The 26,023-nt window shown below is 40.2% G+C and overlaps 1 protein-coding gene across 2 annotated transcripts; it reads left to right on the plus strand.

Moving 5' to 3' along the window:
• Nucleotides 1-460: 460 nt before the first annotated feature.
• LOC104217443 (vacuolar protein sorting-associated protein 2 homolog 2-like) lies at nucleotides 461-24,762 on the plus strand. Of its 2 annotated transcripts, none has more exons than XR_011404999.1 (5): nucleotides 461-716; nucleotides 877-921; nucleotides 2,378-2,412; nucleotides 2,598-2,648; nucleotides 24,522-24,762. XR_011404999.1 is itself a non-coding variant. In XM_009767696.2 (5 exons), exons 1-5 carry the CDS (start codon nucleotides 671-673, stop codon nucleotides 15,462-15,464), a joined length of 333 nt encoding a protein of 110 aa, XP_009765998.1. In that variant the 5' UTR covers nucleotides 461-670; the 3' UTR covers nucleotides 15,465-17,923. The 2 variants fall into 2 exon arrangements, 1 of the variants encoding a protein (XP_009765998.1); XM_009767696.2 differs by lacking the exon at nucleotides 24,522-24,762 and adding an exon at nucleotides 15,309-17,923.
• The last annotated feature ends 1,261 nt before the right edge of the window (nucleotides 24,763-26,023 follow it).

Raw genomic sequence — 26,023 nt, forward strand, 5'->3', positions numbered from 1 at the left:
TGAATCCACAATAACACGAAGCTCTACTCGACAGTGGGACCACAAATATTAAACTTTTATGTGACGGGGGGCCCAAAAAAAAATTTAAAAAAAATGGGGGCAGAATCAGTGGTGGGGCACCAGAAATGAAAATGAGGGAGATGGAACGAAGAAGAAGAAGATGGAGGATTTGTATTAAGGGGTATAGCGCCACTATTAATGGCGCTATGTCTTCAGGTAATATACATATAGCGCCACTATTAATGGCGCTATGTAAGTTTGTCAGTATAACGTCACTAATAGTGGCGCTATACAGTAACGGTACAGTTAACGTTACTGTAACGTTACTGTATAGTGCCACTATTAGTGGCGTTATATATACTTTGGTAACTTTTTTTTTACACTTATTTAAGTATTTTGAATAAAAATAAACCATATTTTGGTTCCGCACTCCTTTAAGTTCTGTAGGCGGCCGCTACCATTTGCCACTCTCTGCTCTTCTTCACTCTTTTCCTCTTTTACAGAAAAAATCCAAAAAGGAAAAAGAAGAAAGAACCCATTTTGATCGGCCATTTTCATGATTCAGGTCTTTTTCAACAAAAATTAGGGTTCTTTTCCCATTTCAAGAAAATTTTAGGGCTTCTTCCACCCTTTTTTTTTTCATCAGAATCATTAATTTTTGTCAAAGAAAATGGAGAAGTTGAACAACATTTTCAAGAAGAAGACTTCACCCAAAGGTAAGATCTTTCCCCCCTTTTTCTCTAATCCCACTTTCTCTATTAATCTTCCTTCAGCTTAGTATAGGGACTTTAGCTTGTTTCTTATCACATTTTTTTATGGTTTTATTCTTTGTTTTGAGTGATGATCTATGGTGAAAGTTTTGTAATTGATTAACAGAAGCACTAAGGACCAGTAAAAGGGAAATGGCTGTTGCTACCAGAGGTACCATTACTGTCTTGGGCTTCTATTTTCATTGAGTTTTGTTTTGATTAAAGACAACTTTTGACTTAATGAAATTTTGAAGGCATTTTTTTCAAATTTAGAAATAATGGATGTTGATTCCTGATTCCCGATCCCAATTGCACTGGCTGACTTTGATAGGGATGCCATTTGGTTAAATTCCTCTTGTTTTGATTTTAGATGTACTTCAAACACTATGCTCTTTACATTAGAACAGTCTAATTCTCCAATATGTTGAGCAAGAGATGCTTACTAGGAATAAATGTTCCAGCAAAAAGGAACAAAAGGATCACGCTTGCAGAAATTCTTATGTATTTTATATTGGGAAAGAGAAGTACTTAAGCATATTGAGGGTTGAGGGTAAACTCAAGCAATTTGATTGTAATGATGTAAGGTATTCAACAAAAGCAAAATCAAATAAGAATTGTTGTGCCTTTGCAATAAGAATAAAAAGGATGAGTGATCCTTCAGAATACGATAGTAAAAGAGGTGAGGGAGATATAATACTGGTTGAGAAGGTTCGTTAGTAAGTGGATAACCAAAATCATGTAATATCTGGTATTATAATTCTGTACGGCAATGGTGCTTCATAATATGATAGTATGATATATTAGGAAAATTGTCAAATTAGTTTTGGGGACTAAACCGTAGTTCAGGTGCATTGCAAATGATAGGCAAGCTCAATATAATTTACTCTAACAATCTAATCTGCTTTGCTTGGACAATCATTGGCAGAGTTGGAAGAATTGCTATATTGGCTAAAAGCTAGATGTACTTATTTCCTTTGCAAGTGACTAAGCGTCTCAACTCAACTACCTATAAGTTTTATTGATCTCTTTTCATTATTACAGTTGAAAACCATCAGTAGTTGGTTTTCAACAGAAATAAGCAAGGCGGTGGACAAGCCAAAAGCATTAATACTGTTGAAAATAAACTGTGTCGAAGATGTCTGTCTCATGTTTGGGTGTCGTTCTTATTTTTGACTAAAACCATCAGGGTCAGCTATTTTGCTAAATGAGTAAACAAATTGCATATTTGAGGTTTTATATTTTGGACTGTTGATAAAGATTTGGGATATGATCATTGTTATGCTATTCTAGTAAATTGCGTGTCATTGTCATTTGCATAAGCAAGGAGTTGGATAACACCAAAAGCTTTAAACAGTGTTTGGAAAAAATTATCCTTGTTGAGGATGTGTCATAGTTGGATGTCATTCATACTTTTTACTTAGCCGTTATCAGCTTATTTTGGTAAACAAGAAGATAACTTTGTATTCCATGCTATCTTTTGTGTTGTTATAGAGCGCTGGAATATGATAATTGGTGTGCAAGTTTAGTATATTTCACTTCATTTTTCACTTTGTATTGTCTTTCTCATTCTTTATTTGGTTCTTTTGTACTTTCATCAGTTCATTTCTTTGTTCATGTTTAACTTTTAGGCATTGAGCGGGAGATTTCATCTTTACAAATGGAGGTAAGTTACTAGAAAAATGTTCATAGACATGATGCAAGTGTTGTTTGTTCAGTTAGTTCAGAGTATTCTTGCCAATTTATGGTCAATTATGTTCTGAGTATTCTTACAGTACCCAATCTTTTTCTTCTGTGTTAGTTATATTCTTATTTATTAACTTATGTAATTCTTATTTTACCATCTTGTAGGAGAAAAAGTTAGTTGCAGAGATCAAGAAAACAGCCAAAACAGGAAACGAGGCAAGTGTTTGTTCATTAAACTTATTTTTTGTTACTAACACCACACTTGGAATCGCGATCATATTGATATTGGTCTCCCTGGGTGCTTATTTGCACTAGAAACTGCATGCTTTTTGCAGCCTCTTATTTCTTTTGGTATGTAAGAAAGAGGCCGAACAAGTTACAAAGCCGGACGATCTCGCGTGTCCCCGGTACGTAGCCTCCTCCTCGACTCGAGCTGTCCGCTCGGGTACACAGTCTAGAACATATACCCAGGATGAACCTAGTATAACAAAACCTCATGTCGGATCCTAGTAGGAACGCTTATTTGCATCACGTTGCATCTGACATAGGGGACTCAACACAGGGGTTGGGTCCGTCTAGGACAAGCAACCCGAAATGAAAAGACCATCCTGTTGCATCCCGTTTGTTTTGCGCATTTATTTGCTTCAGATCTGCATGCTGACCGGTTTCTGCATAGAAAAAAAAATCTCTTTTTAGAAGAAAAGAAAAATAGCAGCGTAGGGAGATAACTACTTATTTTTAAAACCAATGTCCAAGTAGTGTCAAAACCTCGCAGAAATTTTCTTTAAAAAAAATATAAATAAAAATAAAAACAAAATTTGTCTTTTATATATATATATATATATATATATATATATATATATATATATATATATATATATAATGCAAAAAATATAGTTCCTTTCAATCGCTTTCAAAAATAATTGTTTAAAATTAAAAAAAAAAAAAGAGAAAATTCAAAATTCAAAAATATTTTTTTTTCCTTTTGTAGAATCTCTTTCATAAATTCAAACTAATAGTCCAAATATTTCCTTAAGAGATTTTTTGAAATTTCAAAAAAAAAAAGTGAAAAGAAGTAAAATTCAAAATGTTTCTTTAGTTGTCGTTTCTTTTCAAAAAATATATAAAAAAAATACACCAAAAAAAAATACAAAAATATTTTCTCCTTTTCTTTAAAAGGTTTTATTAAAAAAAAGGGTTTAGTTTATTTCCCCTATTCCTGATCGGCCCGAACTACGCCGGTTTGATTCTCGCAGGGTGTGAGATACGTAGGCAGCCTTCATCAGGTCCAACCTCCCTTTTTTTAGAAATAGCCAAAATGTCAGAATTTTAATTTATGAGTCAGGTGATGCCGTTTGTCAAGATTAGCCGAATGTTCCCGAAAAGGGACGCCGGAAGGCTGACTTTGCATAAATAGCCATTTTGGTCATTTTTTTTTGTGACCAAATTGCCCAATGGCCTTAGGATCCTCGTCCCCGAGGCTCTGCGAGGTCATGTTCCCAATGTCGGGTCACCATTCTAAAAAAAACAGAGTCATAAATAAATCAAGTGATTGTTTTGTCAAAAAAAAGCCAAATGTTCCCGAAAGGGACGGTGGAAGGCTTACTTTGCATAAACGGCCACTTTCGATCATCTTTTAGAGTTTTGATCGGTTGACCCTCACAGCCTTAAAATCTTCATCCCCAAAGTGCTGAAAGGTCGTGTTCGAAAATCGGATCTTTCTTTCTGAAATATAGTCAAATCATTTTTGAGTCAAATCATTTTTGCTTAAGTCACTTTAATAAATGTGCAGGATGAGCACAATGCAAAATGAACGCTTTACGATAATGACTAAAATCCCTGTCAAGTTACGGCTATGGTGGAATGATCTAGGTGTTGAAGGGCAAGATGATGTCAAGAAATATCTGAAAGGTCTCACGGGTTTATTGAAAATCCAGCCTCGGGGAGATATCATAAGAGCTTTGGTCACCTACTGGGACCCAGCGCACAATGTCTTCCACTTCTCCAATTTTGAACTCACCCCGACTCTGGAGGAAATAGTCGGGTACATCGGAAATGCTGAACTTCCATTAAGGCAGAAATACCTGGTTGCCCCAAGAGCTGTCACGGTACATCGATTTCTAGATTCATTAAAGATACCCAGGATGGTCCATAACCCGGATTTGGCCGCAGATTTTTGTAATCCGTGCTTCATATACGACAGATATGGTCATGTAGGAGGATTCAATAATCCGGTTAACAAGCTATGCAGCAAAGGTAACCGTCAGAAGTGGGATGAGCACAGACGAGTGGCTTTCGTGATAACATTTTTGGGCCTTTTGGTATTTCCGAGGAAAGACGGAAACATTGATCTGAAAATATCCGGGGTCGTCAGTACTTTGCTCACTCAGAATGAAAGTACTCTCGCGCATATGGTAGTATCTGATATCTTTCGAGCTCTCACAGCCTGCAAAGCCAGGGGAATTTCTTCGAAGGGTGTAACTTACTGCTACAAATATGGATGACTGAACATCTCTGCCATCGTTCTGAGCTTTTGAGTCATGGTTCCTCGAAGAAAACTTGCATAGAAGAGTTTTACACGAGAACCAAGGAGGTCAGTCTGCCCGAAGGAGTTACGGCATGGACGTCGTTCTTTCAAACTCTCACGGCCAGCCAAATACAGTGGACATTGGGATGGTTGCCTGTTGATGAGGTTATGTATATGCCGGCGGCTAGAACCCACTTTCTATTGATGGGACTTAAGAGCATTCAGCCTTACGCGCCCTATCGAGTTTTGAGACAACTCGGGAGATGCCAGATAGTGCCACACGAGGAAGATCTTAGTGCTCAAGCAATTGAGATTAGCCCTGACGGACAATTTCCTGAAACAAATGTCCGACAGATCTGGAATGAATGTCAATATTTGAAAGCAGATACTTGTGTGCAGGATCGGGCCAAAAGTGAAATGGCGCCAGGTTACCTTGCGTGGTACAGAAGAGAACTTGAACACGAAAGGCCGGCTAAAAGACCCCACATCCTGAATTTTGCCGAGTCATCACAAAAGCAATGGGATTGGTTAGCAAAAGAAAGAGGCTATCGTGTCAAAATCAGCAAATTAAAGCGACAAGTCGAAGGTCTAAAATATGAGCACAACGTGCAGTTTGCTACTGATCTGGGAGAAAAGAACAGGTTGACCCAGGAAAACGAGATGCTCAGGGCCCAGATCCAGCAGATAAGGATAGCCGCTAATAACCAACAAAGGAGCCGGTCGGATGAACGATTGATAAAAGGTTTAAAAATGGAAATTGGTGAGTGCCGGAGTGAGTCGGAAAATCTTGAGAGTACCATAGCAGGACTCAAAGCACACTGGGCAAAAAGAACAGAAAAACGTAACTGGTACCTGCAACAGTTGAAAAGGGATCACGAGCAAACCATTGCCAATTTGAAGAAAAAGGTGGTCACTCTTGAGGACAGAGCAGCTGAGCAAGCCCGAACCTTTGAAGCTGAAAATAGACGTTGCCACAAGCTACTGGCCCAAATGGAAGTAGAAATTCAGCAGTGGCAAAATCAATATCTCCAGGATTCTCGGGTTTTGACAGCTCGTAATGATCAAATAGAGCGCATACTCATAGAAAAAAGGCGAACCAGGGATAAGATTAAGACCATTGCCCATGCCATCATCAGGAGATGTCTGCGATGCGAAGATATGACCAGTATTACCTTTTTCTCGGCAGTGATGATTTATGTCAAGCAGACCATGTATGAGCTGGAACAACTTGAAAGGGACCTCACACCTGAGACCGCGGCAAGGCCGAACGATGCCCCGCGAGCGCCAATTCTTGAAACCTTAATGTATTTATAGGTCGAGTCTGTATTTTTGGTCATAGCATCTTCTGTCTGTCTTTTCGCATCAGGGTGTATCAGTAGTGGTTTGAGTTTGTCTGTTATTTTCACTTTTTCAAAAATGTTAGTTTGTAATAGATTGTTTCAGTAATAAAAAAATGCTTCTTTTTACACGCGTTTGTCTTTGAACTACGTAATGATCTGATTCACGCGGCATCGTGATAAGTAGGCAATCCTTATCAGATCCGGTCACATTTTAACTGCAAATGATGAAAATAATAATAAAAATAATAAATAAAGGGGAGCATAAAGAGAAGCCGGAATGACGTATGTCATCGATGCAAACATGTAGAAATTCACTTAACTGTATAGGTGCATCACACCCCAAAGTGAGATTACCTGTCTGTTATTTGTTTCAAACTAACCATTTGCTTGCTGCTAAGTCCAGGTTTTTAGAAAAGGTGGTTTGGTTTGGTGAAGGTCTGGCCTCGCATTCATACTTTACGAGGTCGAAAGGAAGTGTTCAGTTACCCGTCATTAAGTCGAGAGGAAATATTCACACTTACTTCACAAGATCAAAGGGAAGTGTAGAGATGTCTTCAGAAATTCCTTTGCCGGCAATTCCTGTCTCCGAGGAGAGTTCAATCTTGGCCATCCCAACTTCCGAGTCAGCAACTGCTGAAGAAAACAGAATCTTGCGACTTCGCATGTTGGAAATGTTGGATGACTGGAACAACAGAAAAGAGCCGCCGAGTGTAATCCCTGGATTCCCCGAGTTGTTCTCTAGGACAAATGGGACTTTCAACGTCCCCATAAGTTATCCAACTGCCCCATTCGGGTACCCGACCATTTTCAGCCCACTCTGCTGGATCACCCTCTGATTCTTATCCCCGGATGTCAACGACAGATGTAGCTACAAACACATTCACCGTACCGCCCTGTCCAATCATGGCACAACCCGCTACACACAGGCCTAATTTTGACTCTTCCTCATTCACATTTCAAGCACCATCCTTCTCACTGGAACCAACTCGGTTTACCACCAGCACTCACCCTCAACAGCCTCAATACGGGCTTACGCCTGGGAAAGACCAAAATCCCAAAGCTTTTGAATAAGATGAAATGGCAAAAAGAATGAGGAGCCTCGAGCAGAGTTTGAAAAATATGCAAGGTTTGAGCGAGCAAATGAGTGTTTCCTATACTGATCTGTGCATGTTCCCTCACGTGCACCTACCCGAGGGGTTCAAAACACCGAAGTTTGAGAAATATGATGGGCATGGCGATCCCATTGCTCACCTCAAAAAGTATTGAAACCAATTGTGTGGAGCTGGCGGCAAAGAAGAATTGTTGATGGCGTACTTCGGAGAAAGCTTGGTAGGAATAGCCTCAGAATAGTATATGGATCAAGACATATCTCGATGGCATATTTGGGATGATCTCGCCAGAGATTTTGTAAGACAGTTTCAGTATAATATCGACATCGCGCCGGACAGGAATTCGTTGTCAAACTTGAAGAAGAAACCCTCGGAAAGCTTCAGAGAATATGCTATTAAATGGAGCGAGCAAGCATCAAGGGTAAAACCTCCCATGGATGAAATAGAAATGGTCACTACTTTCCTCCAGGCTCAAGAATCAGATTACTTCCAAAACATGATGTCAGCCATGGGAAAGCCTTTCGCGGAAGCGATTAAGATCGGGGAGATGGTAGAGAATGGTTTGAAAACGGGTAGAATTTTGAGTCAGGCAGCCATAAGGGCAACCTCCCAAGCCGTCCAAAGCGGGTCCGGAGGAATGGCAAGAGTGAAGAAAAAGGAAGAGACATCCATGGCGGCATCAGAAGCAAGAGAATATCGTAATCCCAAGCCCCGTTTTCCAGAAAGAACCCCACAACATTACTACCCCCACCAAAATGCGACCTATGCTCTTCAACCCTACATGGACATGAATACTCAGCCTTATGTCCAGCCGCCGCAACAAGCCAATCGGGGCCAAGCTCCACCTCCCAGAAATCAGCCTCCTTACCGAAACCACTATAATCCACAGCTACCTCAAAATAACTTTCGTCCTCAAGAACCACCCAGAAGACGGACTTTCACACCCATTGGTGAACCATATTCTACCATATTCCCAAAGCTAGTCCAGATGGGTTTCCTGCAACCAGTCCCTCAGACAAGGCACAATCCAGCATCACCTGCTTACAAAGTCGGTGTCAGGTATGCTTATCATTCGGGAGCAGAAGGGCATGATACCAATGATTGTTGGACTTTAAGAAGGGTGGTAGAGAACTTAATAGAACAGGGAAAGATAGTGTTAAGGGATGAGGAGGTCCCAAATGTGACCAACAATCCGTTGCCCGCTCACAATAATGGCCCGTTAATTGGGATGATCTGTGAGGACAAGGAGTTTGATCCCGCCCTGAAAGCTATAATCGCCATTGTCGATGCAGGGAAAAAGCCTAAAGCAGCCCCGAAGCTAGAGAAAGGAGAAAAGAAGACTAGTATTGTCAAGGGTGAGCTCGAAGAGAAGGCCGAGACAAAGACAGTGACGATGGTGCCCGCGAAGAATGAAGTTCTTTATATTCCACGAGGTCGATCAGAGAAGCCGCAAAGATTCGAAGTCAAAAGGGCAATACCAATGTACGTATCGAAAGGGGCCTATGTGGTTCGGGGACGATTAAACCACCTCGGCTGAATGAGCCAGTGGTTATCGGACACGTACCACAGAAGCCAATGACAGACCCGTCCACAGTACCGTGGAACTATCAAAGAACATTGGTTACATACAAAGGCAAAGAAGTCATGGGGGAACTTCCAGAGAATACTTTTGTTGGAAAATATTCAGACACTCAAGAGTTAAACAACGCCACACGGAAGCGCTTCCCACCCAAGAAGCCTGTAAGCGTTGAAGAAGCGGAGGTTTTCTTTCAAAAGATGAAAATGCCTGACTACGAAGTGGTGGATCAGTTACTCAAGTACCCTGAGCGAGTGTCGATGCTATCTTTGCTAATGAGGTCGGTCGAACATCAGAAGATCTTGCTCAAAACCCTGAACGAAGCATATATACCGGCTGAGACTTCAGTTGAACAACTGGAGAGAATGACGGAAAGGTTCTTCGAAGTTAATCAGGTTTCTTTTAGTAAGAACGATTTACCTCCGGAGGGAGCGGCTCACAACAAGGCTTTACATCTGACAATTAAGTGTGAAGACTACTACGTCAAGCGGGTAATGTTGGATGGAGGTTCGGGTGTTGACATTTGTCCACTCTCTACGCTGCAAAGAATGGAAATTGGGACCGGAAGAATTCGCCCCAATAATGTCTGTGTAAGGGCTTTTGATGGCATCAAGAGGGACACCCTCGGGGAAATAGACTTGGTATTGACTATAGGACCGGTGGAGTTCGAAATAACTTTCCAGGTACTTGATATGGATACGTCTTACAATTTTCTCCTCGGAAGACCTTGGATTCATGCGGCAGGGGCTGTACCTTCCACTCTCCACCAAATGGTGAAGTTTGAATATGAATATCGGGAAATTGTGGTCCACGGAGAAGACGAACAATCTATTTATCGGGACTCATCGATCCCATATCTTGAAGCAGGGGAAGGGAGTGAGCACACAGTTTACCAGGCTTTCGAAGTTGTGCTGGCAGAGCAGTATGAAGAAGGAAAACCTTGCCCCCAACCTTTCTTGTCCAACGCCTCATTCATGGTTGCTAAAGAAATGATCCGATGGGGATTCAGACCAGGGAAAGGGCTTGGGCGAACGCTGCAAGGAATAACGGAACCCATCACCTTACCTTCCACTAAGAAACTCTTTGGGATAGGTTTCCAACCCACTCCAAAAGATGAGGATTGGGCGAAGAAGAGGAAAAATGAGGGTTGGAAGTTGCCTCGACCATTGCCACATTTATACGAGACTTTCGTCGGACCAAAATACATTGAAGAGGAAGACGACGAGGCTTTTACGGTCGAAGAGATCGAAGAAATATGTGGGGGCAATGAGAGGAATGCTTTATGAAACTCACATGGTTCAACCGGGAGAAGGCACAAGCACCGCTGAGATGCTATATGTGGGCCAAATGCTAAGCTTCAGAATTGGGAGGTCACGCCATTCCCAACTAGGCAGGAGTCCGGGTAGACCTGTCTTGCCACCTTTCCTGCATCACGAGTTATCCCAGGATGTAACTCGGATGTTTTTCTTTAGTTTCCTGTTTTGAATCCCTGAATTATAAACATTGTTATCTTCCCAATTCCAAAGAATAAAATCAGTATTTCCTCATTTTTTTCCTTTATTCTGATTTTTGCTATTTTTCCTTTATCTTTTCCTTTCAGTTATAATAATGCGGCTTTAAATAATATGACGTGTTTGCGGACTTCACGCCCAGAACCTAACGAGCTGTTTAATTGTGAAATAATGAACCAAGAACCGAAATATGACGAAGAAGAGGCTTTTAGGGAAATAAATCGAGAATTGGAACACTTTGAGAATAAACCTAAGCCGAATTTGAATGACACTGAACCGGTTAATTTGGGAACTCCTGAAGAAATCCGAGAGACCAAAATAAGCATTCACACGGACAAGAAAACGCGAGACGCAATAATTCAACTCCTTTTTGAATTTAAAGATATGTTTGCTTGGTCATACGATGACATGCCAGGATTAGGTGCTGATCTAGTTGGTGCATAAATTGTCAATTTACCCTGATTGTCCTCCCGTTCAACAGAAGCAGAGAAAGTTCAAGACTAATGTCAGTGATAAGATCAAAGAAGAAACACCAAGCAGTTGAAAACAGGAGTAATCCGGGTAGTCCAGTACACTACGTGGTTGGCGAATGTAGTTCCGGTACTGAAGAAAGATGGGAAGACTCGGGTATGTGTGGATTATCAAGATTTGAATAGGGCGAGTCCCAAAGACAATTTCCCATTGCCCAACATCCACATCCTTGTTGATAATTGTGCCAAACATGAGATACAGTCTTTCGTAGATTGTTACGCTGGATATCATCAGGTGTTGATGGATGAAGAAGATGCCAAGAAAATCGCCTTCACTACACCTTGGGGTACTTACTGTTATCGGGTTATGCCATTCGGTTTAAAGAATGCCGGGGCAACTTACATGAGAGCCATGACTGCCATTTTTCATGATATGATGCATCAAGAGATAGAGGTGTATGTGGACGACGTGATAGTCAAGTCCAAGACTCAGGACGATCATGTCCAAGACTTGAGGAAATTCTTCAAGAGGCTGAGAAAGTACGCCCTGAAGTTGAATCCGGCTAAATGCGCCTTCGGAGTCCCATCGGGCAAACTTTTGGGTTTCATAGTAAGCAGGAGAGGTATCGAGTTAGATCCAACAAAGATAAAATCTATCCGAGATCTACCTCCTCCAAGAACGAAGAAAGACGTGATGAGTCTGTTGGGCAGGTTAAATTATATCAGTCGATTCATTGCCCAGCTAACCAGCACATGTGAGCCCATATTCAAGTTATTGAGGAAGGATGCAGCAATCAAATGGATGGCTGAGTGTCAAGAGGCTTTTGACAAGATCAAAGAATATCTTTCAAACCCTCCAGTTTTGGTCCCGCCAGAGCCAGAGAGACCCTTATTCTTGTATCTGATGGTCTTGGAAAATTCTTTCAGTTGTGTCCTCGGGCAACATGACATAACCGGAAAGAAAGAGCAGATGATATATTACTTAAGCAAGAAATTCACCAGCTATGAGGCCAAGTACACTTTGTTGGAAAGAACGTGTTGTGCTTTGATGTGGGTCGCTCAAAATTGAGACATTATCTCCAAGCTCATACTACTTACCTCATAACCAGGTTGGATCTGTTGAAGTACATATTCCAGAAACCAATGCCTACTGGCAGACTAGCCAACTGGCAAATCTTGCTTACTGAATTCGACATAGTCTATGTCACTCGCACGACAATAAAAGCCCAGGCGTTAGCGGATCATTTGGCCGAGAACCCGGTTGATGAGGAATACCAACCATTGAGTACTTATTTTCCAGATGAAGAAATAAACACCATAGAAGTAGTCTCGGAAAACGCCCATGTTTGGAAGATATTCTTTGATGGGGCCGTAAATGCCAAAGGTGTAGGAATTGGGGCAATCTTGATCTCACCCACTGGTCAGCACTATCCGGCTACAGCTAGGCTTTGTTTCTTCTACACGAACAATACAACTGAATATGAAGCCTGCATCATGGGCATGAATATGGCGATCGATCAGGATGTTGAAGATTTGTTGATTATGGGGGATTCTGACCTGATTATCCGGCAAGCCCAAGGTGAATGGGAAACTCGAGATGTCAAGCTTATTCCTTACCGACAGCACGTGGAGGATCTCAGCAAGCGATTCAAATCAATAGAGTTTAGGTATATCCTGCGGTGTCACAATGAACTAGCTGATGCACTTGCCACCTTAGCTTCAATGTTGCCTTACCCAGGCAACGCCCACATCGATCCCTTGGAAATCCAAATCAGGGAAAGACACAGTTACTGTATTGTAATCGAGGCAGGATCAAGTACCCAGCCATGGTACCACGATATCAAGAGGTTCTTGAAGACACAAGAATACCCCGAACATGCTACTGGAGATCAAAAGAGAACTATTAGGCGGCATGCGGGTGGTTTCTTTTTGAGTGGCGAAGTATTGTATAAGAGAACCCCGGATCTCAACTTGTTAAGATGTGTTGACACCGAGGAGGCAGGAAGAATCATGCATGAGGTACACGCGGGAGTATGCGAGCCCCACATGAACGGGTATGTTTTAGCAAAGAAAATTCTTCGAGCGGGTTATTACTGGATGACCATAGAGAAGGACTGTTTTAGTTTCGTTCGGAAGTGTCATCAGTGTCAGGTGCACGGTGATTTGATTCATGCACCCCCCACAGAACTACATCTTATGTCGGCGCCGTGGCCTTTTGTCGCTTGGGGTATGGACGTCATTGGTCCGATTGAGCCAAAAGCCTCAAATGGGCACAGATTCATATTGGTCGCTATCGACTACTTCACAAAATGGGTCGAAGCTGTCACTCTCAAATCGGTCACTAAGAAGGCCGTGGTGGATTTTGTACATTCAAATCTTATCTGTCGTTTCGGTATTTCTGCAACTATCATCACAGATAACGCGGCAAACCTGAATAGTCATTTGATAGAGGATGTGTGCGAACAGTTCAAAATAACGCATAGGAACTCCACTCCTTATCGGCCCAAGGCCAATGGCGCTGTTGAAGCAGCAAACAAGAACACCAAGAAGATTTTGAGGAAGACGATCCAAAGTTCCAGACAATGGCATGAATAGTTACCTTTTGCCTTGCTAGGATATCGCACTACAGTGCGCACATCAGTAGGGGCAACCCCATACTTGTTGGTTTATGGGACCGAGGCTGTGATACCGGCAGAGGTAGAAATTCCTTCGCTCCGAACCATTGTTGAAGCAGAAATTGAAGATAGCGAGTGGGTTAAGACTCGATTGGAGCAGTTGACTTTGATTGATGAGAAACGAATGGCCGTGGTTTGTCACGGGCAGTTGTACCAACAAAGAATGGCCCGTGCTTACAACAAGAAAGTGCAACCCAGGAATTTTGAAGTAGGGCAATTGGTATTAAGGTGCATTCTGCCACATCACCAGGAAGCGAAAGGAAAATTTGCTCCTAATTGGAAAGGCCCGTACATCATCAGGAAGATACTGCCAAGAGGAGCGTTGTATCTGGGTGATATTGAAGGAAATGATCCTGAGACAGCGGTGAATGTGGATGCAGTCAAAAGGTACTATGTCTGAGTTTACTTCGGTGATGTCTTGGCACATTTGAGATGATGAAGGTTTTATTCCCACTACCCAAACACTATCAACTCTCTCTACAAGCCCTTTGAGCCGGTTACATTTCTTTGGCTACCTTCTTTCAAAAAAAAAACAATCGATTTGAGCCTGAAGTACGTTTGACTTGATTCCGAAAGGATACGTAGACAGCCTCTCTCTGGGGTTCAGTCACACCAAAAATAAAATCCAATTTACCCTGAAGTTGAAATTGGGGCCCACCAAATGGTTCCGAAGTTGTAACGTCATCCACAATTTTTTTTACCAAAACCCAAGTACAAGTCCTTCGGATCAATTGCCAAAGGCGGGGAAAACCAAGAAATATCATTATTGGAAGCTGATGCATTCTGAAATTGAGAGAAATAAAATGAGAGAGTCTTGTCGGTGAAAACCTTCGGGCACCATAAGGCGACGGGAGTAGAGAAATCGAAAATGAGAGAGCTTGTTTAGTAAAAACTCGCAAAGAGTGCTATCAGGCTACAGTGAGAAGAGAAATGAGAGAGGTCGACTAGCAAAAACCCGCAAAGGGCACTGTTGGCCGAAAAGATGATTCCACCTCAGAAAGTTCTGGCAAGGTTCCATGGTTTGGAAACATAGATCCGTTTTTGGTTCATGAGGAAATGCAAGTTCGTGAGGGTCGGGCATCCAGTCCAAAAGACATGTCATGTCAATTTAAAGCCAGCATGCACCTCAGATAAGTCCTTCTTTTCCCCCCGAAAGGGACGCTTCTCTTTTAAGTTCGTTCCTCCGCTTTTCGTTTACCTTTCCTTGAATCCCTTTCGTTTTAACTCTAAATTCCAAAATGTGTTAGAAAGAAAAGGTGGCAGGACCGGTTTACAGAACTCCGTCTATGCAAGAAGTGGAGAAAATACTCAGCCCCAGTGGTGCGTCAGTCCAATCCCGACTGATCATGATGTTGATTGCCCTCAAAGTAAAGACACACACACAAAAAAAAATCCCCAACGAGTCTGCCCCAGTAAAAATCCCCACTGAGTCTGCCTCAGTAAAAATTCCCAAGCAGAATGAGATGGAAGAACCAAAGCATTACACGGGCGAATCATCACAAAATCCGGAAATGCGAGTCTGATCAGTTCGAAAGGGGGTCGCCTGTTGAATCCAATCAATGGCGGAGTTTCTCAAACGGAAATGAGGCCGGGACCAAGCAATCAAAACCACCGAACCAACCACCATTTTCAAACTGACAATTGTTCTTTGTTTGGAAATTGAAACAGGTGCGATCCAAAGCAACCATGCAAGAAGCAAGTGCCGCCCAAAAGGAAAAGAAATGCACAAGTGCAAGAAACAACTTTGCAGCAAGGAATCGACCCAAGAGGGAAGTTTCCTCCAAATTCTTTCCTGCATTTTTACTAAACAAAAAAAATAATTAAAAAAATATATATAAAAAACGAAAAGAGAAATAAGAAGAAAATTCCAAAAAAGGGTTAGTTTAGAATCCCCAAAATCAATCCTTCACCTGTTGCCAACGTTAGGGCCCCAATCCCTGAGTTGAGAAATTTCTTTTAGCCGGCGTTAGGGCTCCAATCCCTTAGTTGAGTAATTTTCCTTTAGCCGACATTAGGGCTCTAATCCCTGAGTTGAGCAGTTTTTTTCTTTAGCCAACATTAGGGCTCCAATCCCTGAGTTGAGCGATTTTCTTTAGCCGACATTAGGGCTCCAATCCCTGAGTTGAGCGATTTTCTTTAGCTGACATTAGGGCTCCAATCCCTGAGTTAAACAATTTTTTCTTTAGCCAACATTAGGGCTTCAATCCCTGAGTTGAGCAATTTTTTCTTTAGCCAACATTAGGGCTCCAATCCCTGAGTTGAGCAATTTCCTGTTAGCCGACATTAGGGCTCCAATCCCTGAGTTGAGCGTTTTCCTTTAGCCGACATTAGGGCTCCAATCCCTAAGTTGAGCATTTTCTTTTAGCCGACATTACGGCTCCAATCCCTGAGTTGAGCAATTTCCTGTTAGCCGACATTAGGGCTCCAATCCCTGAGTTGAGCATTTTCTTTTAGCCGACATTAGGGCTCCAATCCCTGAGTTGAGCATTTTCTTTTAGCCGACATTAGGGCTCCAATCCCTGAGTTGAGCAATTTCCTGTTAGCCGACATTAGGGCTCCAATCCCTGAGTTGAGCGTTTTTCCTTTAGCCGACATTAGGGCTCCAATCCCTGAATTGAGCGATTTTTCTTTTAGCCGACATTAGGGCTCCAATCCCTGAGTTGAGCGATTTTCTGTTAGCCGACATTAGGGCTCCAATCCCTGAGTTGAGCGAGTTTTTTCTTTAGCCGACATTAGGGCTCCAATCCCTGAGTTGAGCGATTTTCTTTTAGCCGACATTAGGGCTCCAATCCATGAGTTGAGCGAGTTCTCCTTTTAGCCGACATTAAGGCTCCAATCCCTGAGTTGAGCAATTTCCTGTTAGCCGACATTAGGGCTCCAATCCCTGAATGGAGCAGTTTTCTTTAGCCGACATTAGGGCTCCAATCCCTGAGTTGAGCGTTTTTCTTTTAGTTGACATTAGGGCTACAATCCCTGAGTTGAGCGATTTCCTTTAGCCGACATTAGGGATTCAATCCCTGAGTTGAGCAATTTTCCTTTAGCCGACATTAGGGCCCCAATCCCTGAGTTGCGCGTTTTTCTTTTAGCCGATATTAGGGCTCCAATCCCTGAGTTGAGCATTTTTCTTTTAGCCGGCATTAGGTCTCCAATCCCTGTGTTGAGCGATTCCCTTTCAGCCGACATTAGGGCTCAAATCTCTGAGTTGGGCAATTTCCTGTTAGCCGACATTAGGGCTTCAATCCCTAAGTCGAGCGGTTTTTCCCTTTTAGCCAATATTAGGGCTCCAATCCCTGAATTGAGCGTTTTTACCTTTTGCAAACATTAGGGCTCCAATCCCTGAGTTGCGCCTTCTAGACTTGAGATTTCCAATCCCCTCATCAATTCTGTAGATTTTTATGGCAATTAACTCACGAAATTTTCCTAGTGAAACTGGGGCAGAAAATTTCGTTCGTTTGTTTTGTTTTGTCTCAGCAGGTCTGACCTTGAGGCGCATGGATCGAGATGACCTACAGAGTGAGTCTCAATCCAGAATAAAGAAAAGAAGAAAAGAACAAAAAGAAGATTGTTCCCAAGGAACAAACAAAGTGCAGGTTGCTCAAAATTTGATTAAATTCCCGAGCTCCGCCAATCCCGTTTCACTCAAATGCTGCAGAAATGAACAAGCACCTACAACTTGCGAGCATCAAGATTCGGATCGGAGTCTACAAGCAGAATCAGCTAAGACCAAGATCAAGTTGCGAAAGAATTATAGATAGGAATCTTGTAACTAGCGGTTGACAGGCATAACTAGTTAGTTCAGTTTCAATTTTCTTTGGTTGTAATAAGGAGGTCGGTAAAGCAGTAGCGGCAACAGCAACAGCAGTAACAGCAAGCATTGCAATCCCATGGTAGTCCCAACTACCAAAATTTCCCGAACTACATTGACCTGATTCCTGTTTAGCCCAGGATATGTAGGAAATCTTTGAAGCAAAGATTCGGTCAAATCTTTCAAAATGTGCTTCACACGGAGTAGTCAAACAGACGAAAATCGCTCGTATCCGCTCACTTCATCTTTGCACGAAAACCCTTCGTGTTTTCGAACAAAGAGGGGCAGCTGTGAGCACGTGATTTTTGTTTACACGACAATTACTCCAAAAGAAATCGAAAAATAAAACAAATCGTCTTGTTGTACAATTTTAGAATTTGCATGGCATTTTTTGGTAGCTATTTGTAGTTTTTGTCTGTGATTTGTTTAGTTTTATCAATTAAAAATAAAAAAATATATGTCGCATGTAAGTTTAGGATCTCGTTCTACTATTAGGAATTAATTAAATCATATTTGGTTTTGAATGAATAAAAAATCACAAAAATATTACCTTTGGTAATTTTGTCATTTTTATCATTTAAAGGTTGATTATTACTAAAAATCAATTAATGTCTTTTTAATATAATTGTAATTTTGCAACTTATTTTAGGATTTTTGGTAGATTTAGTATTTAGATTAGAAATTTTAAAAAAAAAAGCAAAAAGAAAAGAGTACAAAATTGAGGAAAGGATTCGGACCTGGGCTCGTTTTAAACCCAAAAATCAGGCCCAAAACACACTGACCCAGTCCATCCCTCAGACACCATAAAGAACGACGTCGTTTTGGCACCCTCCATCTGAACCGTTGGTCAAACAGATCCAACGGTCCAGTTCAGGTCCCTCATTAATCCAAACGACGTCGTTTAGGCATGACCAATCGGAGCCGTTTATCCCATCCAATCCAACGGCTCCAGGCTTTCCCCAGATACCCGACCCACTGATACCCGGATTGACCCATTCCTAACATTAAACCAAACGACATCGTCCTTTAAGTTGAGAGATCAAGGCCGTTGATCATCAATGATCCAACGGCCAATATTCAACCCCTCGTCCCGTATATAAACTTTCCCCTCTCACCCCCGCGCCCTAAGCCAGACCCCCCTCCCTCATCTTTGTCTCTTTCAGAGACTGAACCCAAACACCCCCAAGAACCCTAGCGCCGCCCTTCCACCCCCTCACCGTAAACCCGATGGCAACGATGCCGGTGACCACCAGACTAACACCCCTAGTGCACCTCGACCCCCTGGACACGGATCTGCAAACCGTTGGTCTCGAATCTTTCCCCATCGTCTCGAATCTTCATTTGAAGTTTCGAGCCAAACCCCAACCTATGCCAAACCACCCCAAATCCATACCAGTTACTCCCCTGACCTCCCTCGTGACCAAACCAAGCTTGGTTTGGTTCGAATCTAACCAGAAAACACCAAGTCCCAAATCAGCCCCAAGAACCCTAGGAAATCCAGAACCTGAGGGTTTTGTCCAATTAAACGAAAGGGTTGGGGTCTAATAGACCTTAATCGAGGTGTTCTCAGTTGAGAACACTTCGATTAAAGTCTGTTCAACCCCAAAAGAAGTCTGAGTCAGAATCCAAGACGGGTTCGTCTGATCTTCAATTTCTTAAGGTATTTTTTTTCTTTTCCTTGTCAGTTCCATGTTGTTTTCTGATGATATTTGTTTATGTGTTTAAATGTCAGTTGAGTTGTTTTCATTTTGTGTCGACTATTCTGTCCACCTTGCCCGGACCTTTTATTTGGTCGAATTTTTTCCTCTATTCATTGATGAGTGTATGTGTTTAACTATATAATCGATTGAAATGAGTTTTGATCGATTAATTAGTTTCCAGGGAAACTCTTTGTTTTTGACAGTACAACTTGAATCACCTGTTAATACTGTTTGATTCTGATCATTTGCTACTGAGTGTATGTGTTGTAATTCGCGTAGTCGATTCGATATATGTCGTCGATTAGTTTCAGTTTGGAATGGTAGTAATCTGACTTATGCTGTTTAATTTTGTTTACTGAGGCATTGTTTGAATCAGCTGAGAATTGATTATAACTATTTGTAGTTTGTTAGTTGAATCAAAGTCATCTAAGGATTGGTTATAGCTGCAGTTTTAATATAGATTTTAGAGTTTAGTTTGAATTGATTGCAGGCATGTTTACTCATTTTAGATCTTGGACAACATGTGCATTGTAGTTTTTAATGAATTAAAGTAGAATGGACAGCATGTGCTGTCAGGACATACTCATGCTGTCCATACTTGCTTAAATTAATAAAGGATAAACCTTTATAATAAGGAAAAGAGGGTTGTCAGGGGAATCTCATGGCGAATACTTTTCTTTTGAATCGTGAGTGGAAAAACAGAAAAGAGAACATGGGGGGTCAGTTTTAATGGGCTTGAACAGGCTGTGGAATGAAGTCATTTTTGGCTATAAAAAGGGAAGGGTTTTCAGAACTAAGGGGAGACACCAAAACAGAGAGAGAGTTTTTGACATAACATTTTGGGACACCAAGAGTTTTAAAAAACCAGAAAAAGACAGAACCCAAGAACTGAAGAAAAAGAACTAAAAACCAGAAAGAGAGAGCAGGTTTAGGACCAAAAAGAGATTTGGGAACAAAGAAAGAAGTTGAAAGCTTTTCTTTTCTTGCCTTTTGTTTTGAAATCAGCATTAACTGCCTCTTTCTATGCGAAACTTGGGTTTCTTGCTTTGAGTATCCAAAAACCAGAAACAGTTGTTCCATTGTCATTGCGGATACACCTATTTCCGTCTAGCCTCAACTGAGTCTCCGGAGTCTGTTTTGGCTCGGATTTTGAGTGCTATTTTCATTGAGTTTTATGCTGTTTCCATTCGCTGGTTGTATTTTGTTGGTGGTTACTGCTGTCACACCTCCTTTTTCCGCACCCAAAAGGGGGCAGGGGAGTTTTTTCCAATTAAAGGACAATCGAAACGGGATTGGTTATTTATTTCAGAGTCGCCACTTGGGAGATTTAGGGTGTCCCAAGTCACCAATTTTAATCCCGAATCGAGGAAATGAATGACTCTATATTACAGTCTGCGTACCAGAAATCCGGATAAGGAATTCTGTTAACCCGGGAGAAGGTGTTAGGCATTCCCGAGTTCCGTGGTTCTAGCACGGTCGCTCAACTGTTATATTTGGCTTATTTATCTGATTTTAAATACAATATGAACTTATGTGCAAATTTTATCTTTCAACCGCTTTTATCATTTACTGTTATTTTTATCAAGAATTGCAACGTTATAAAATGTATCTCGAACCACGTTACAATCAATGTACCCGTGGTCGTCGACACACTTTGACTCCGTTGAGATTTGGATTTGGGTCACATCAATGTGCACCCGAGTTTAAGGAAATTAAATTATTAAAGGCGCGCCTAAAGCGACTAGCGTATTTATTTTGGGTAGGACCGTGGAATTTTACTAAACGGTCCATCCCGAAGTCTAAACAATTTTTAAAGCAAATATTTACTGAGGGCCCCGCAATTTGTATTTTATTTGGCGAGGCTCATCTCATTCTTATTTTTTAAAATGAATTTGCAACGTCATGGACACGCATCTCGAACCACGTCACAATCAATGTACCCGTGATTAGAAACACATTTCGACTCCGTTGAGAATTGGATTTGGGTCACATAAATGTGCACCCGAGTTTAAGAAGGTAAGATTTATTAAGGCGCGTCCTAAAGAGTCTAACGTATTGTTATTTTAGGAAGAGGCCGTGAAGGTTCATTAAACGGCCAAATCCAAAGTCTAGTCAATGGTTATGTATTTTATTGAGGGCCCCGGCGGTTTGTGATTTATTTGGCGAGGCTCGTCTCATTTTTATTTTAAAGGATAAACCTATAGTGACTACATTTTTCTATTAAGTTCGTCTCTAAAATAAAAGAAAATCTCCTAATTATTTACATGCTAAAAACGCAACTTATTAGTTATTAAGTTACGGCTAATGTGAACGGAAAATTGCGATCGCGTTTGTACAAGGAAAAACTGCTTTCATTCTACATTCTATTATTTGCTAGAACATGAGATTAGATACACAATAATATCAAAACAGATTAACTATTCTTCGGTTAATTTAAACTAACATTATTAGATGAAGAAAGTATACATATGCAGCCTCATTACTCATTAATTAATCGACTACATTTTTATACAAAGAGAGGAAAATTAATATTCAAACACAGATCCAAACAAAAGAATTCAACAGGAACAGGAGCCTGATTAATATTTCATTTTTCGCTTCAAGCCAAGAGTGTACAAATGTGTACCTGGAAACAGCAGTACAAGAACAAAAGAAGTAGGAGTCAGCAACAGTAATAACGCGGCAACAGCAGGTTCAGCAACACCGCAAAACCAATAACAACCAGTAGAATAACCCAGCAACGGATTGAAAAATCAGCAGTGCCAAAATGCAATCACAATCAAAGCAGAGAAGAGAAAAGATACGAGATGCAGTAGCTTCGGATTTTTGAATAACACTCGAAGAAAAACAAACAGAATTGTTCGAGTGAAAGTTCAAATTGTCTTTCTCTTTTACTATCACAAACTCTCTCAAGTATCCAAGTATGTCAACTCTCCAAATCTCTCTTAATAATATTCAATTTCTAAAAACTCTCCCAAAAATCCTCCCAAGTTTCAAGTTCTAGTCCCCTTTTAATGTCAAGAATGACTCTATATATAGTAAGACAAGTCTTCCATTCCCAACCCCAAAATTATTCCCCCAATGGCATGCTTTGGCCCACTATTAAATGTCTTCTTTATTTTAAATTTTGTCCCCCATGCCTACATTAAATAACTAACACATTCCCAACCCATTACAATTTGTCCCCCATGCCTATATTAAAAAAGTACAAGATTCCTCCCCATTATGTTTTGTCTTGTCCCCCATTATATTAAACAAATACCTCAAAAACCCCCCCATTATATTTGTCCCCCATGCTTAACATAAAGAATCAAAATAATGTTCAATTACCAAACTACCCCTCTGACCTTATTGCAATTACAAATCTACCCCCGAATGCAATGCAATTTACCAAATTACCCCTCTGCTCTAAACAATCAATTAATCATAACTCAACCAAAATATAGTCAAGATGACCAATTTCTCAACAATCTTCAACAACAATTATATGAACACGATGAACAACACAACTCAAAATTAATGGAATGAATTAACCATATCGGGAACCAATCCTGGTTAATTTAGACCATGAATGTATGAGCAAGAACACAACAATACAAACAACAATATACATGATTCAAATTAAATCAAGCGAATCACAAACAAACATAAACTCACATTAAATCACTGGATTTAAGACATGGACTTCAAACAAAGATGAACATGAATTAAATCTATTTTTAGCAACAAACATGACAGATTCTAACGATTCAAACAACATTAATATTTTCTGGAAAATTCATAACAACATGACACAAATTGAAGAAATAATTAATTAAATTTCAATTTGAATCTAACAAACATTAAACTAACAAATATTCACTTAAACAACAATACAAACATGAAATAAACATGAAAAATAACTAATTAATCTTTCATTTGAAATCTGAAAAATTAATTTAACAAACAACACATGAACATGAACTAAAATTAATTCAAACGATAAACAAAACAAACATTTGCCGATTTTAGATTCGAAAATATCAAAACAAAATACGGACAAAATAAAACTCAAAAACTACTAACCAGACCGACACGAATATGTATGGACTGTTTTGATGAACCTCGACCAAAGCTCAACCAAACGACGATGAACGAACTTAAGAAGCAAATTGAAGTCGCGCCGAAGCAGCAGCAGCAACAGTTGTCGCGGCAGAAGTGATGAACGGAAGCAGCTAGTTCATTCATGAGGAAAATGAAGGCAGAAGAAGCAACGATGGAGACTGGCCATGGTGCTGCTCAAGCTCGAAGAAGACGAAGTGAGGCAGCTGTTCGTGCGTTCGGCTAGCCATGGAGTCAGCAGCGACGAGCTGCAGACATGGCATCCATGGGGTTTCAGAAACAAGGGCAGTAGCGAGAGACAAAAGCAGTAGCACGAGCTTGAAGCGGACGACACAACAGCAGTTGGGTTCGTTCGAAGAAGGTCGATTTATAGGTAGCAGCTGCGACGAGAAAATAGCCGCAGTACGGAGGAGCTGGAGCATTTGTTGGCTGCGTCAATGGGGACGTTCGCGATGGTGAGGTCGAGGAAGAAGAAGGCAGAAGCGTCTGGTTAAGGGCAGCCATGGGAGGTCGTTTGGTGGTTCTTAGTTTTTGGAGAAGATGGAGCGTGGGGGCGGGTAGTTTTCTTTAGGTTTTAGGGTTTTTTGTTCTTTTTGTTTTTTCTTTTGTTTTGTTTTTTGAATGAAGAGGGGTGTTGGGTTAATGGGTTAATGGGGCAGATCGGGTCGACCCGTGTGAAGTGGACTGGGTCGTGGACAATTGTTTGGGCCTGGGGTTGAAAATTGAAGAAGTGGCCCAATCCGATTTTTATTTATATTTTTGTTATCTTTTCTTCTTTCATTTTCTAAAACTAAATTATGAAAATACTTAAATTATTATTAAGAACTAAATTAAGTTATAAAAGCGCAAATTAACTACCAATAACAATTAACGCACAATTAGGTAATAATTAAGCACAAAATTGTTCATTTGGACATTAAATGCTAAAAATGCAAAAGATGCCTATTTTTGTAATTTTAATTTTTGTAAAACTAATTTAATTACTAACAATTGTAGAATTAAATCCTACATGCAAAATGCGACATATTTTTGTATTTTTTATTAATTTAACAAATAAGCAAACACAGACAAATACAAATAATTATCCAAAAATAGCACAAAATCTCACAAAATTGCACACCAAGGAAAATCATTTTATTTTGCATTTTTTGGGAGTATTTCTCATATAGGGCAAAAATCACGTGCTTACAACTGCAGTGGCTGTTTGTGTTGCTGTTGTTGTCGCATACTTCATCTGTTGATCCTCCTCTTTTCCTTCTTGTGTCCAATATCCAGGTACACACTTAAATTTCTTACTGATGTAACAGTACCAATGAGTATGAAATGAAAGACACGAAGAATTTTCAATCATTTGGTGTTGTACCTATAGTCTTATAAAGTGTTAGTAGATTTGTGTAATTCTTTAGGTTGTAACTCAATAGGAAAATACATTAGGTAGATTGAACTTACTGAAACTTAATTTGTTCAATATTGTGATCTATAGTTATTTAGTTATATATATGATATGATTATGTAACCTGTGGAATGCACTAGTAGTTAGTATATCGATAACTAGGCTTCACCTTTAGTCGTATTTTGCGCATATAAGGCAGAATGTTTCCAACCTTGCCAAATGCAATATAGCTTTCAATCATTTGAGTTAACTCTATCAAAAAATCGGATTCCATTAGGCAGTTTATAGGACAATGTTCGAATCCCATTAATAACATCCTCTAGTAGTTAATTCCATTAATCTCATAAAAAATAAGTTAGTTTAAATTCAACTTGGAGAACGTTTAGCGTTAGTTTAGCATTTTATCAATCTTGTATGCAATTTTTTAATTAAATTAAAAGCATGTTCGCTCATGGAATAAGGCATGAAATAATTCCCCGTCTCACAAATAATTAATCTGATAAATTGCATGTAATTTAATTAGCGTATATTTTCTTTCTTTCATTTTTAGAGACAAACATAATAGAAAATGTAGTCACTGTAGGTTTATCCTTTCAAAAAAAAATGAGACGAGTCTCGCCAAATACAAAAAAATGCAAATTGCGGGGCCCTCAATAATTAGTCGTAATAAATATTTAGATTTCTTGAGATGGACTGTTTAGTGAACTTCACTGCTTTCCCTAAAGATAATTACGCGTTAGACTCTTTAGGCGCGATTTAATTAAATTACCTTCTTAAATTTGGGTGCGCATTTATGTGACCCAAATCCAAATCTCAACGGAGTTGGAATGTATTAACAACCACGGGCGCATTGATTGTGACGTGGTTCGAAATGCATTTTCACGACGTTGCAATTCCATAAAAAATAAATAATAATAATAATAATAATAATAATAATAATAATAATAATAATAATAATAATAATAATAATAATAAAAAAGCGGTTTTAACCTAATAAAAGCACACAATCTATAACATGTATTAAAAATCAGATATTTGGCCATTGTAACAATTTAAGCGACCGTGCTAGAACCACGGAATTCGGGGGTGCCTAACACCTTCCCTCGGGTCAACAGAATTCCTTACTTAGAATTTCTGGTTCGCAGACTTCATTTGGAAAGTCTAATATTTTCCTCGATTTGGGATTCAAGATAAACCAGTGACTTGGGACACCAAAAGCCAAACCTTTCCCAAGTGGCGACTCTGAATTAAATAAATAATCTCATTTCGAATATTGTCACTTAAATTGGAAAAACTCCCTCACGCATTTACCTTTCGGGGCGGGCGCGCAAAAAGGAGGTGTGACATATACTATATGTGAATTCTTCTCTTTTTTGTTTATCTC

The sequence above is a fragment of the Nicotiana sylvestris genome, chromosome 2 (genome assembly GCF_000393655.2).
Source record: "Nicotiana sylvestris chromosome 2, ASM39365v2, whole genome shotgun sequence".
Lineage (NCBI taxonomy): Eukaryota > Viridiplantae > Streptophyta > Magnoliopsida > Solanales > Solanaceae > Nicotiana > Nicotiana sylvestris.